We start from the raw sequence: 14,203 nt of genomic DNA on the forward strand, positions 1-14,203 counted from the left end.
TTGATTTTGCAATTGTGAATTGTGCCACTATAAACATGCATGTGCAAATATCTTTTTTGTATAATGACTTCTTTTCCTCTGGGTAGATACCCAGTAGTGGGATTGCTGGATCAAATGGTAATTCTACTTTTAGTTCATTAAGCAATCTCCACACTGTTTTCCATGTGGCTCTACTAGTTTACATTTCCACCAGCAGTGTAGAAGTAACTGTTCCCTGTTCACCACATCCAAGCCAACATCTACTGTTTTTTGATTTTTTGATTTTGGTCTTTCTTGCAAGAGTAAGGTGGTAGTGCACTGTGGTTTTGACTTGCATTTCGCTAATCATTAGTGATGTTGAGGATTTTTTCATATGTTTGTTGGCCATTTGTATATCTTGTTGTGAGAATTGTCTATTCCTGTTCTTAGCCCACTTTTTGATGAGATTGTTCGTTTGTTTTTTTCTTGTTGATTTGTTGGAGTTCACTGTAGATTCTGGATATTAGTCCTTTGTCAGACGTATGGATTGTGAAGATTTTTTCCCACTCTGTGGGTTGTCTGTTTACTCTGCTGACTGTTCCTGTTAGCGTGCAAAAACTCTTTAGTTTAATTAAGTCCCAACTATTTTTCTTTGTTTTTATTGCATTTGCCTTTGGGTTCTTACTCATGAAATCCTTGCCTAAGCCAATGTCTAGAAGGATTTATCTAATGTTTTCTTCTAGAATTTTTATAGTTTTAGGTTTTATATTTAAGTCCTTAATTCATCTTGATTTGATTTTTGTATAAGGTGAGAGATAAGGATCCAGTTTCTTTCTCTTACATGTGCTAGCCAATTATCTCAGTACCATTTGTTGAAAAGGGTGTCTTTACTCTACTTTATGTTTTTGTTTGCTCTGTCAAAGATCAGTTGGCTGTAAGTATTTGGGTTTATTTCTGAGTTCTCTATTCTGTTCCATTGGTCCAAGTGCCTATTTTTATACCAGTACCATGCTGTTTTGGTGAAATGGCCTTATAGTATAGTTTGAAATCAGGTAGTGTGATGCCTCCAGATTTGTTCTTTTTGCTTAGTATTGCTTTGGCTATGCGGACACTTTTTTGGTTCTGTATGAATTTTAGAATTGTTTTTCTAATTCTGTGAAGAATGATGGTGGTATTTTAATGGGAATTGCATTGGATTTGTAGATCGCTTTTGGCAGTGTGGTTATTTTCACAATATTGATCCTAACCAACCATGAGCAGGGATGTGTTTCCATTTGTCTGCGTCATCTATGATTTCTTTCGGCAGTGTTTTGTAGTTCTCCTTGTAGAGGTCTTTCACCTCCTCAGTTAGGTATAGTCCTAAGTATTTATTTATTTATTTGTTTGTTTGTTTTTTTGTATGTTTTTGCAGCTGTTGTAAAAGGGGTTGAGTTCTTGATTTGATTCTCTGCTTGGTCACTGGTAGTGTATAGAAGAGCTACAGATTTGTGTATATTTATCTTATATCCAGAAACTTTGCTGAATTCTTTTATCAGTTCTAGCAGCTTCTGGAGGAGTCCAATTTAGGGTTTTCAAGGTAAACTATCATATCATCAGCAAACAGTGACAGTTTGACTTCCTCTTTACAGATTTGGATGCCCTTTATTTCTTTCTCTTGTCTGATTTCTCTGGCTAGGACTTCCAGTACTAAGTTGAAGAGGAGTGGTGAGAGTGGGCATCCTTGTCTTATTCCAGGTCTCAAAGGGAATGCTTTCAAGTTTTCCACATTCAGTATAATATTGGCTGTGGGTTTGTCATATATAGCTTTTATTATATTGGAGTTTGTCCCTTGTATACCAATTTTGCTGAGAGTTTTAATCATAAAGGAATGTTGGATTTTGTCGAATGCATTTTCTGCATCTATTGTGAGGATCATGTGATTTTTAAAAAATTCTGTTCACGTGGTGCATGTTCTCACTCATAGGTGGGAACTGAATAATGAGATCACTTGGACTCGGGAAGGGGAACATCACACACCGGGGCCTATCATGGGGAGGGGGGAGGGGGGAGGGATTGCATTGGGAGTTATACCTGATGTAAATGATGAGTTGATGGGTGCTGACGAGTTGATGGGAGCAGCACACCAATATGGCACAATTATACATATGTAACTAACCTGCACGTTATGCACATGTACCCTAGAACTTAAAGTATAATAATAATAATAATAATAATAATAATAAAATTCTCTTCACGTGGTGCATCACATATATTGACTTGCATATGTTAAACCATTCTTGCATCCCTTTCATACCCATCAAGTTAGTATGAAACCCACTTGATCACAGTGGATTATCTTTTTGATATGTTGTTGGATTCCATTAGCTAGTATTTTGCTAAGAATTTTAGGACCTATGTTCATCAGAGATATCGGTCCTAGTTTTCTTTTCTGGTTATGTTCTTTCCTGGTTTTGGTATTACGGTGTTGCTGGCTTCATAGAATCAATTAAGGAGAGTTTCTTCTTTCTCTCTCTTGTGAAATAGTGTCAAAAGGATTGGTACCAATTCTTCTTTGAATGTCTGGTAGAATTCCACTGTGAATCCATCTAGTCCTGGAGTTTTTTGGTTGGTAATTTTTTAACTGCCATTTTAATCTTGCTGCTTGTTACTGGTGTATTCAGGGTATCAAATTCTTCCTGGTTTAATCTAGAAGGATTGTATTTTTACAGGAATTTATCCATCTCTTTTGAGTTTCTAGTTTACGTGCATAAAGGTGTTCATAGTAGCTTTGAATCTTTTGTATTTCTGTGGTGTCAGTTGTAATATCTCCCCTTTCATTTCTTAATGAGATCGTTTGGATTTTCTCTCTTCTTTTCTTGGTTAGTCTTGCTAGTGGTATATCAATTTTATTTATTTTTTTCAAAGAACCAGCTTTTTGTTTCATTTATCTTTTGTATTTTTTTTTTTTTTTGTTTCAATTTCCTTTAGTTCTTCTCTGATCTTGGTTATTTCCTTTCATCTCTAGTGTTTGGGTTTGGTTTGTTCTTGTTTCTCTAGTTCCTTGAGGTGTGACCTTAGAACGTCAGTTTGCACTCTTTCAATCTTTTTGATGTAGGCGTTTAGAGCTATGAAATTCCCTCTTAGCATCACTCTTGCTGTATCACAGAGGCTTTTATACGTTGTGTTATTATTGTCAGTCAGATCGAAGAATTTTTAAATTTCCATCTTGATTTCATTTTTTGCCCAATGCTCATTCAGGAGCAGATTAATTTCCATTTATTTCCATGGTTTTGAAGGTTCTTTCAGAGTTGATTTCCAGTTTTATTCTACAGTGATCCGAGAGAGTGCTTGATATAATTTCAATTTTCTTAAATTTATTGAGGCTTGTTTTATTGCCTATCATATTATCTATCTTGGAGAAAGTTCCATGTGCAGTTGAATAGAATGTGTAATCTGCGTTTGTTGGATGAAATATTCTGTATATATCTGTTAAGCCTATTTGTTCCAAAGTATAGTTTAAGTCTGTTGTTTCTTTGTTGACTTTCTGCCTTGGTGACCTGTCTAGTGCTGTCAGTGGAGTATTGAAGTCTCCCACTATTATTGTGTTGTTGTGTATGGCATTTCTTAGGTCTATTAGTAACTGCTTTATAAATTTGGGACCTCCAGTGTTAGGTGCATATATGTTTAGGATTGTAATATTTTCCTCATGGACAAGGCCTTTTACCATTATATAATGTCCCTCTTTGTCCCTTTTAACTGTTGTTGCTTTCATGTTTGTTTTGTCTGATATGCGAATAGCTTCTCCTACTCACTTTTGGTTTCCTTTTGCATGAAATACCTTTTTCCACCCCTTGACTTTAAGTTTATGTGAGTCCTTATGTGTTAGGTGAGTCTCCTGAAGCAGGAGATGGTTGGTGATTTCTTATCCGTTTTGCATTTTTGTATTTTTTAAGTGGGGCATTTAGGCCATTTACATTCAATGTTAGTATTGAGATATGAGGTACCATTGCATTCATCATGCTATTTGTTGCCTGTGTACCTTGGGTTTTCGTTTTGTTTTGTTTTGTTTTTGCTTTTTAAATTTTATTTTTGTTTCATAGGTCCTGTGTGATTGATTTATGTTTTCAAGAGTTTCCATTTTTATGTATTTTCTGGATTTGTTTAAATATTTAGAACTCATTTTAGCAGTTCTTGTAGTGGTGGCTTGGTAGTGGCAAATTCTCTCAGCATATGTTTGTCTGAAAAAGACTGTACCTTTCCTTCATATATGATGCTGAGTTTTGCTTGATACAAAATTCTTGGCTGGTAATTGTTTTGTTTGAGGAAGCTGAAGATAGAGCCACAATCCCTTCTAGCCTGTAGGGTTTCTGCTGAGAAATATGCTGTTTATCTGATAGGTTTTCCTTTATAGGTGACCTGGTGTTTTTGTCTCACAGCTCTTAAGATTCTTTCCTTCTTTGTCTTAACTTTATATAGCCTGATGACAATGTGCCTAGGGGATAATGTTTTTGTGATGAATTTCCCAGGTGTTCTTTGTGCTTCTTGTATTTGGATGTCTAGGTCTCTAGCAAGGCCAGCGAAGTTTTCCCCTATTACTCCTCCAAATATGTTTCCCAAACTTTTAGAATTCCCTTCTTCCTCGAGAATAGCAATTATTCTTAGGTTTGGTCATTTAACATAATCCCAGACTTCTTGGAGGCTTTGTTCATGTTTTCTTATTCTTTTTTCTTTGTCTTTGTTGGATTGGGTTAATTTGAAGACCTTGTCATCAGCCTTCGAATTTTTTTCTTCTACTTGTTCAATTCTATTGCTGAGACTTTCCAAAGGATTTCGCATTTCTATAAGTGTGTCCAATGTTTCCTGAAGTTTTGATTGTTTTTTCTTTATGCTATCTATTTCCTTGAATATTTCTCCCTTCACTTCTTATTTTTGTAGTTGTTGTTTTTTCTTTATTTCCTTTCATTAGGCTTCACCTTTCTCTGGTGCCTCCCTGATTAGCTTAATAGCTAACCTCCTGAATTCTTTTTCAGGTAAATCAGGGATTTTTTTTTTTTTTTTTTTTTTTTTTTTTTTTTTTAATCTTGGTTTGGATCCATTGCTGGTGAGCTAGCGTGATTTTTTGGGGGTGTTAAAGAACCTTGTTTTGTCATATTACCTGAGTTGGGTTTCTGGTTCCTTCTCATTTGGGTGAGCTCTGTCAGAGGGAAGGTCTAAGGCTCAAGGCTGTTCTTCAGGTTCTTTTGTCTCAAAGGGTGTTCCCTTGATCTCTCCCTTCTTTTTTATGGATGCGGCTTCCTGTGAGCTGAGCTCCAGTGATTGTTGTCTCTCTTTTGGGTCTAGCCACCCAGCAAGTCTACCTGACTCTGGACTGATACTGGATGTTGTCTGCACAGAGTCCTGTGATGTGAACTGTGTATGGGTCTCTCTGCTGTGAATACCAGCGCAGTATTTGGGGTGTCTCCCGAGTCCTGCAGGAGCAGTCCATTTCCTTCAGAGGGTCTGTGGGTCCTCTTGGGATTCCTGGTGTGTTCATGCAGGGTGCTGGAGCTAAAATTCATGATGCAAGCCTCCACATGCTGCTCTGTCCATTCAAGTCTGAGCTGCAATCTAGTCCTGACTCTTGTCCACCATGATGATCGTAGGAACCTTTTTTAAAATTATTGTTATTAAAAACAACAAAACACCGAACTTTTCTCCTTTTTATTTTTTGTTGTTTCACTTTTAAATCTCAAATTAGTCATTATAGGAGTCAAGTCACATTGAAATCAGATATGTGGTAAGAGTTTAGATATGGATAAGACTGAAAGTGTGGTCATCAGGGTTTGGGAGGATTTTGCTGGTAATAGGACATGCTCCAGGAAGAGTCAGACTTGAAGACCAGAGGGTGGCAGGAATGTGGTCAGGTTTAGGCCCTGGGTTGAAGACATAGGCAGGGATGGTGGGAGGGAATTATTGTAGATTCTATGTGTCTTAACATCAAGTTCTAGGTTCAACTGAATTGGTGGTTTTAAATGGGGAGTTCGGAAATAGAAATTAACCCAAGAAGGTTATATCTGCTTTTCTGTTGCTTACAGATTCTTAAGGCCCCTCTCTTTCTATTCCTTTCTTATGAGTACCCCTTTCAGCTTACTATTGCTAAGGAAAGGATTTTCTCAAGGGAAACTTTCTTACTTGCTCTAGGAGCCCTGGATGGGAACTCCCCTCCTCAACGGCGGGATGTAGACCATGATTTCTTCCTGCTCTTCAGTGTGGTAGATGAGAACCTCAGTTGGCATCTCGATGAGAACATTGCCACTTACTGCTCAGATCCTGCTTCAGTGGACAAAGAAGATGAAACATTTCAGGAGAGCAATAAGATGCATGGTGAGTTGGGAAAAGGTGGCCACATTGTGACAGGGAACATTGTTGGAGGGTATCCACTGGGCCTAGTATTTGGTGGATGCTTTCACATACATAATCCTTTTTAGTCATCACAAGGACAAGGAGTAGTAGATGGCTCTTCCCTGTTTTACATGTGAGGACACCAAGGCTCCTAAGATTATGCAGCAGATAAATGGCACAGCTAAAATTCCAACCCTGATCTCTCTGACTACATAGATTGTGCTCTTGCCCTTAGGCTATTCTGCCTCATAATGTAGAATAGCACATAGGCTGATGACGGCCTGTGGAATAGCACACAGCCTAAAGTTATATAGTATATACTCAATTACTTTGCTGTGGGTTTCCCACTGATACAATTAATTAATATTGATTTGTTTTAAAAAGGAAGAAGTTAGCAAAATTATCCACTTTGAGGAGAAAAATGGTTGCTTTCAAGCTACCTTGTTTATATCTCCCATCCTACTCTGTGCTTATGTCTATAAGGGCATTGACCATATTAATTAAATTAAAAAAGAAACTAAAGGCACAGAAGATCTGAGGCATGAATGGTGAACTGATTTTAGGAATATAAACAAGTCGATTTTGTTTTTATTTCATTAAGGAAGTCATTTACTGGCCACTGGTGACAGGGGTGGGCTAAAAACCATACAGCCCCAAAATGAGGCGGAAATTCAGAAGGAAGATGTAAAGGATGGCTTGGACAGCTCAACTTTCTCTTGAATTTTATGCCAATTGATTATAATAGCCATGTTAATTAGTCAGCCAGTTTGACAATTGTCCTGTTGAAATTTTTAGAATGAAACCACCCTGAAATAATAGCCTGCAAAATAACTAAATTCCTTAGAGTGCTTCTTCACATTTCTAGTTTGGAATATTGGCTTTAAGAATTTATTAGCTCTATGGCATTGGGAAAGAAGTAACTTCACCTCTCTAAGCCTTGTTTTTTTTCTCTCTCTCTCTCTCTCTCTTTTTTTAATGAGACTAATGATATCTGCCTATTTCTCAGGGATGTTTTTGAGATTTAAAGAAGATATGGTCAACACAGTGTGCTCTTTATAACCTCATTTAAATGTCATATATTACTGTCAAATGGTAAGGCTTCTTCCATTCGGGTGTCCTTTCCTAATCTTGATATTTTCCTTCAATTTTCTTTTGCAGCAATCAATGGCTTTGTTTTTGGGAATTTACCAGAGCTGAACATGTGTGCACAGAGACGTGTGGCCTGGCACTTGTTTGGCATGGGCAATGAAGTTGATGTCCACACAGCATTTTTCCATGGACAGATGCTGACTACCCGTGGACACCACACTGATGTGGCTCAGATCTTTCCAGCCACCTTTGTGACTGCCGAGATGGTGCCCTGGGAACCTGGTACCTGGTTAGTTAGCTGTCAAGTGAACAGTCACTTTCGAGGTGAGATCCAAGATTTCTGACCCTTGGGTTGTAAGACAGAGGTACGATAATGGTCAAAGGAGGCTGGGCTTCTGGCCTGAAGCCATAGATAAGTCTTGCAGTTGAGGCATCTTGGGATAAAGGATAGCACACTAGATTAGAAGTCAGGGGACCCAGGTTTTTTCCTGAATCTGCTGTGAAACTTGCTGGGTAACTTTGGGCACATCTCTCTGTGTTTAATCTTCCCCACCTTGAACATAAGATAGCTTGGGGATGAATAGGTAGACTTTTAATCAGCGTTTTGTTATTTGCTTAGAATTCTAAACAATTAATGCCTGGAGACATTTTCAACATATTGAACAGGGAGTGAAGGAGAGATTAATTAAAAGACAGTAACATTTCTGTAGGAGATCATGGTGTATTGTGGGTACATAGTTACACTCTGGTTGGAACTCAATAGCAATAGGAGTGGAAGGTTTCATTTTCAAAGGGAGAAACATTAAAGTAATGTCATTGCAGAGCAACGTATTGAGGAGCATCAGATGCGTCAGAGGAGAGGAAGAGCATATGAGGCAATGGAAAGAATAGTAGATAAGTGATTAGGTTTGAATTGTAGTCTCAGGTTTGTGAAAAACTTTATATGACTTTAGACAGGTGCCTTTCCATATCTAGGTCACATTTGCCACATCCGTAAAATGGGAAAGTTTGTCTAAATAGCCTCTTAAATCCTATTCAGCTTTCATTTTCTAGAATTATTTGATTTATGGTAAATTAGAATGGGTGTCACAAAAATGACATGCGAGTTCTTGAAGTGGATTTGAGTAGGTTAGGAGTCGTAGACTAATAGGATAATAAATCTTAGGTGTTAGGTTTGACACAATAGGGGCCAGTTACATGTGCTCCATTATCCAGGGTATGTCTTAGCCCCAAAGCTTCTTAGGTAAGAGACTATAAATATGAATTGGGGTTAGAGAGGCAGCATGATAGTGGAATAAGCATGGACCTTAGAGACAGACATGCCTGGATTCAAATCCTGGTTCTATCACTTGTTTAGCCACCTTTGATAAATCATGTCACTTCTCTGAGCCTCTTAATAGCAGTAGTGATGTGTAAAATTGTAATGAGGTTTTAGAGTAAAAATGTGATTTTGAGTCTTAGAGAATAGGGGGATGATGTAACCACGATAGCAGATATAAGAAAATAAAATGAACACTTAAGATCTGTAGTTGAAAGATGGGAATTTAAGTCTCAACTCCACCTCTGACTAGCTGTGCAACCTTGGCAAGTTATTTAACCTGTCTGACCTTTAGTTTTCTTCATCTGCAAAAGGGGACATTAAAAGTATATTTCATACAATGGTTGTAAAGATTGATAGGGGTAACATATGTACTCCCTGGGACTGAAATTTTAAAAAATATGTAAAACACCTGACACAGAACCTACCTAACATAATACATGTTGAAGAAAAAGAATATTTTTTCCACTCCCTTCATCATACCTCAGGTTTCTAATTTACAGATTTCAAATCTCCCTGGGATGTTGTGGGACTCTAATAAAATAATATACTAAGTGACCTCTATAAGTTGCTAAGCCAATATAAGACAGTACTATCCATTGCCATTATGACCCAATGTAGTATATTCCACATTTGAAAACACTACTTAGAATCTACATTTTCCTTACAGTCCCAAGTCTGAAGCTTTATCTCCACTGATAGAAGATGTTCTATTATTCTGGGAGCTTCCCAATTTATAAATAATTAACCCCTATTTTAAATTTGATGCTCCTACCAGCCACATGAGGTAGACTTTCCTATTCTCTCCTTTGGCAAAAGAGGGAAGCTCAGATTGAGGAAGTGACTTGCCTAAGGTCCTATAGATAGTGCTTAAAGCTTGGGCTTGACTCGTTTCCTTACTTCCGTCTCTGTGATGTTGCTACAATGTGAGTCTATATTCAGAGGCAGGAATGAAGATCTAGTAAATGCATCAGTGGTGGTATAAGCAAGTGGAGGTACTTGAATTCTAACCTGGACTCTCTCTCTCAGTCAGGCATTTTAAGAGTGAGAGAAAGTGGCCCTTTTTGGAGCAGGAGTAGAGATTAGTGGAGGGTGGGAGGAGGAAACACTAACAGAAGGAGGAAGGTGAGTCCTCTGCGTTAAAATCCTATTGGATAGAATGGGGTCAGCCATAATGTTCTTCCTTCAGATGGCATGCAGGCACTCTACAAGGTCAAGTCTTGCTCCATGGCCCATCCTGTGGACCTGCTCACAGGCAAAGTTCGACAGTACTTCATTGAAGCCCATGAGATTCAATGGAACTATGGCCCGATGGGGCATGATGGGAGTACTGGGAAGAATTTGAGAGAGCCAGGCAGGTAAGAGGCAATGGGATCCCTCTCTTTACTTCTGGGTCCAACTCCAAACACTTACTATCTTTCTTCTAGAAATCTCTCACTTTACTCGGGAATCGAAATCATTGTCTGACTGGGATTACATGAACCAACTGTTAGCCAAGTTCTTGTGGCCCCTGGAGAGCTTGCTCTTGGGGAGATACAGGTAACAAAGCTTTTTGTGGGATTATTCCATATCCCCACAACGAGTCCAAGCAGAGTTTGAAGTCGGTCCTACTATAATTCCTGGCCATTTTCATAAAGGAAAGTCCAGGTGGGACCAGTTCTTGTATCAGTTGAAATAGCTGTTTTTCCAGGTTTCTTCACTTTACCCATTATTTACCTCCTTGCTCCTTCATTTATTTTCTATAGTCTGAATGAGGCGTTTGAGCAGGAGTATAAAAAGCACTCTGAGGAATGTAGGAAGAGAGGCAACCTGCTTTTTGGCTATCGCATGCCCATTCTTTTCAAGGAATTTCTCCAAGTTCTCCTGCCTCATTCATGATCCAGATGTGGGCAAGAAAGAGTAGGAGGTTAGTGCCCTACTCAGTTGCTGGGTCTTAAGTCATACCACTCACTGGGCAATTGATGATGATAGGTCTTCCACAGAGGAGGTGCTTGATAGACAACTAAGACAGGGGTTGGGAGAAGGTCCTTCATGGTTATACTTCTAGCAGGAAATAATAGAGTAAATCTGGAGAAAACTTAGGAAAATTGGTGTTTGAGTCTCAGCATGGATTCCAGGATTTATAACTGGGCTTATTAACATAGTGGGCTTTCATTTTGGAGTGAAAGGATTATTAATGCCTAAGGATGATTAAGGACAGATGTAGACCATGAATCTCTGAGGGGCAGAACTGGTCCCCAGTGCCTGGAAATTATAAGCAAGAATATTCCAATTTACGCTAAAATAGAATTCCAATAATTTAAAATACCCAACAGTAAGGGAGATTGTCTCCTCTGGATATGAGTTTCCTATTTTTGGAAAGGCTCAAGCAGAAGCTGTATATAACTTTCTAGTGGTGTCGCCAAAGAAGGTATCTTCACTGGTGGGAGTTAACTTATATGAGCTCTGAGGTCCTTCCTAAACATAAAGATTCATAACTTGATGAGACTAAGGGTGAGATGGGAGTCTATTTGATACCAAATGAAATCGTATCATATTTTCCTTTTTATACATCAGTATCTCAGATAAGTTTTTCCAGAAGAGCTCCAGCCGAATTGGGGGCACTTACTGGAAAGTGCGATATGAAGCCTTTCAAGATGAGACATTCCAAGAGAAGATGCAGTTGGAGGAAGATAGGCATCTTGGAATCCTGGGTGAGGAATTTTTTAATTCTGAAATTCATTTACTGAGCCAGATAATTGAATTGAGGAAGACTTTGAAGCTGAGGCCTGGACATCACTTAGGAGCACGGTATAGACTAGTATCTCCCAAAGTGAGTCTTATGAGACGATTGTTTTGTGAAAAAGGGTTATGAGTCTGAATGTGTTTGTAAAACCACTAAATTAAGCAGTTAAATAGTGCTTTTTATGCTACAGGATTTCTAAGAGCCTTAGGTTTATTTTTGTTTATCATGAATCTCCACTTTTTTTCAGTGAATGTCTTCCAATACCACTGATGTACAGTAAACACTTTTAGAATTCCTTGTCTAGAAATATTCCTAAAGGGCTACATGAGGAATTAAGACTGTATATGTTCTCAGCAATCTGGGGACAGTAGCAGATTGGCATGACATACAGACATACTTGAAATAGGAGGAATGCGAAATAGGCTTAGTGTCTGAACTTGAAGAAGGTATCTAGAAGGGCTAAACCACGGTTAGATGTGGGTTAGTAACATGATGGAACCAGAAAATAAAATAGGCCAGATGGAAAAAACTTGAGAAATTAATATAATGGACCATACTTGGGATAGGTGTGTGCCAGTTGATTCTAGATCTAATAATGGACAATAGATCTTACATCAGCTGGATAGGCAGATATAATGAGGAGACATCCACCACAGGAAAGAGAGATGGTGGTCAGCGTGAAGGAATTGTCATTGGCTGGACTTCAGTATGGGTGCCCAGTCTTTGAGAAGAGGTGAAACATTAGATGTGGAAATTGAATAGGAAACCAAGGTAGAAACTCTGACCAAGGGTTAGAGCCAGAATAGGTGCCCAGTTTTGGTACTTTTGGTCTGCTTCAAAGGTGACCTAAGCTAGATTATATGTGGCGGGTAGTGAAGTTCAGAAGAGTCCAAGAGTTGTGGCTAGATTACCTAGCCCAGTGCCTGAATAGAAGATATAATAATTCTCTTTGCTCAGAATTGGTTTCAGATTGAGGCGAGCGCAGATCTTAGATAGGTCCACCAAGAGATGTAGCTATGGGATCTGGGACAATAAAGTAAGTGAAAATTAGATTGGGGCTGACAGTGGGATGAGAGAAATTCTTGGCCTCTGGTCCTGGCTGAATGGCTAATCAACCATTTAAATTTGCGTAGGTAAATTCCACCTCTCTCAGCTGAAATTTTCTCATCTGTAAATTGGAGTTAATAATTCCTGCCCTATATGCCTTAAAATGATGTTTGAGAATCAAAATAAGATAATGGGTTTTCCAGTGTTTTCTGTAACTGTAAATTGCAGTACACTTGAAAGGGATTATTCTTATTATTACAAAGAAAAGAGTTTCTTATTTTCTTCTTCACTTTCACTTTCCTTTTCTTTCCCTCCTTCTTCTTCCATTTCCTTCCTCCCTGTTTATCCCTTTCGTCATTCTCATTATCTCTCCTTCCCATTTTCCAGGGCCAGTGATCCGGGCTGAGGTGGGTGACACCATTCAGGTGGTCTTCTACAATCGTGCCTCCCAGCCATTCAGCATGCAGCCCCATGGGGTCTTTTATGAGAAAGACTATGAAGGCACTGTGTACAATGATGGTGAGTCAACAGGGTTTCTAGTAAATGTGGGCTCTAGGTGGTACCAGATGTCTCTAGAAAACAAATAAATGGGGGATGGGGAGGACGAAGTAGGCAGAAATAGTTCCCTTATGTGGATGTTGTTGAATGAATGAAAAATATAATAGTAAAACAGAGCTAGGCTTCAATAATAAGATAAAATCTCTTTTAAATATATCCTAATTCTAAACATAAGTGTATTGTAGAACTCTGAAAAGCAGACAATTACAAAGTAAATAAACATCATTTATAGACAGTTATATAAATTTTGATATACCTTTAAATATTTTTATGTGTTTATACAAGTCTGTATATAGAAATATGTGATCATATGGTTTATACAGTTTCGCATCCTACTATCCTCACTTACCATTGTATTGTGTTTGTTTTTCCATGCCATTATAATGCTACAAACATTTTGATGACTATATAACATTTTATCTCAAGGATTTGTCATAATTTATTTACTTTTTCCTCTATTGCTTGGACATGTAGGTTTTATCAGTACTTTGAATATTGTAAGTCAGGTTGCAATGAATGAATGCATATATCTTAGCTTGCATTTTGGATTACTGTATCAGGAGAGAATCTTAGAAGTGAGAGTATTGTGTAATTAATTTTTAACTTTATCTGAGAATATTAATGCATGCTAATTCTAGCTAAAATATAAAATAAAAACTGAAAGCATAAAGAGTAAAGTTGCAGACAAATCTTCTATAAGGCAACTGGTCTAGTCTCTTTAAGAAGTCAATACCATCAATAGGGGGATTAGAGACATAACAAATGGAATGTGCAAATTTTGATTGATTCTGCTTATAAAAATAGCTTCAGGAGACATTTTGGAGATGATTGCAAAATTCTTGATATAGACTGGATATTAGATGTTATTAGGGAATTTTCTTAGGTGGAATAATGGCATTATAGTGACATAGGAGATGCTTGCTAATATCATGATGGTTGCATTCTACTTCCAAATGATTCAACAAAAGCAAACCAACAAAAACTGTGTATGTGTGTGTACATGTACATATACATAGATTGGATAAAGATGGCAAAATGTTAGCAATAGATTCTAGGTGACAGGGTGATCATTGCACTGTTTTTTAAAGTTTTCTGTGTATTCAAAAATTTGAAGAGTAAGAAATAATGAATGAATAAGAAAAGATAGG

At 37.9% G+C, this 14,203-nt stretch overlaps 1 protein-coding gene across 3 annotated transcripts in view; it reads left to right on the forward strand.

Moving 5' to 3' along the window:
- The window catches only part of HEPH (hephaestin), a 92,665-nt gene that overhangs the window by 13,407 nt on the left and 65,055 nt on the right, over positions 1-14,203 (forward strand). For all 3 annotated transcript variants that reach the window (XM_050776841.1, XM_050776842.1, XM_050776843.1), the window contains exons 5-9: positions 6,118-6,300; positions 7,477-7,731; positions 9,915-10,083; positions 11,282-11,418; positions 12,885-13,016. In XM_050776841.1, coding sequence (XP_050632798.1) covers positions 6,118-6,300; positions 7,477-7,731; positions 9,915-10,083; positions 11,282-11,418; positions 12,885-13,016 — 876 coding nt within the window. The remainder of the gene's footprint in view (positions 1-6,117; positions 6,301-7,476; positions 7,732-9,914; positions 10,084-11,281; positions 11,419-12,884; positions 13,017-14,203) is intronic.

Source organism: Macaca thibetana, chromosome X (genome assembly GCF_024542745.1).
Source record: "Macaca thibetana thibetana isolate TM-01 chromosome X, ASM2454274v1, whole genome shotgun sequence".
Lineage (NCBI taxonomy): Eukaryota > Metazoa > Chordata > Mammalia > Primates > Cercopithecidae > Macaca > Macaca thibetana.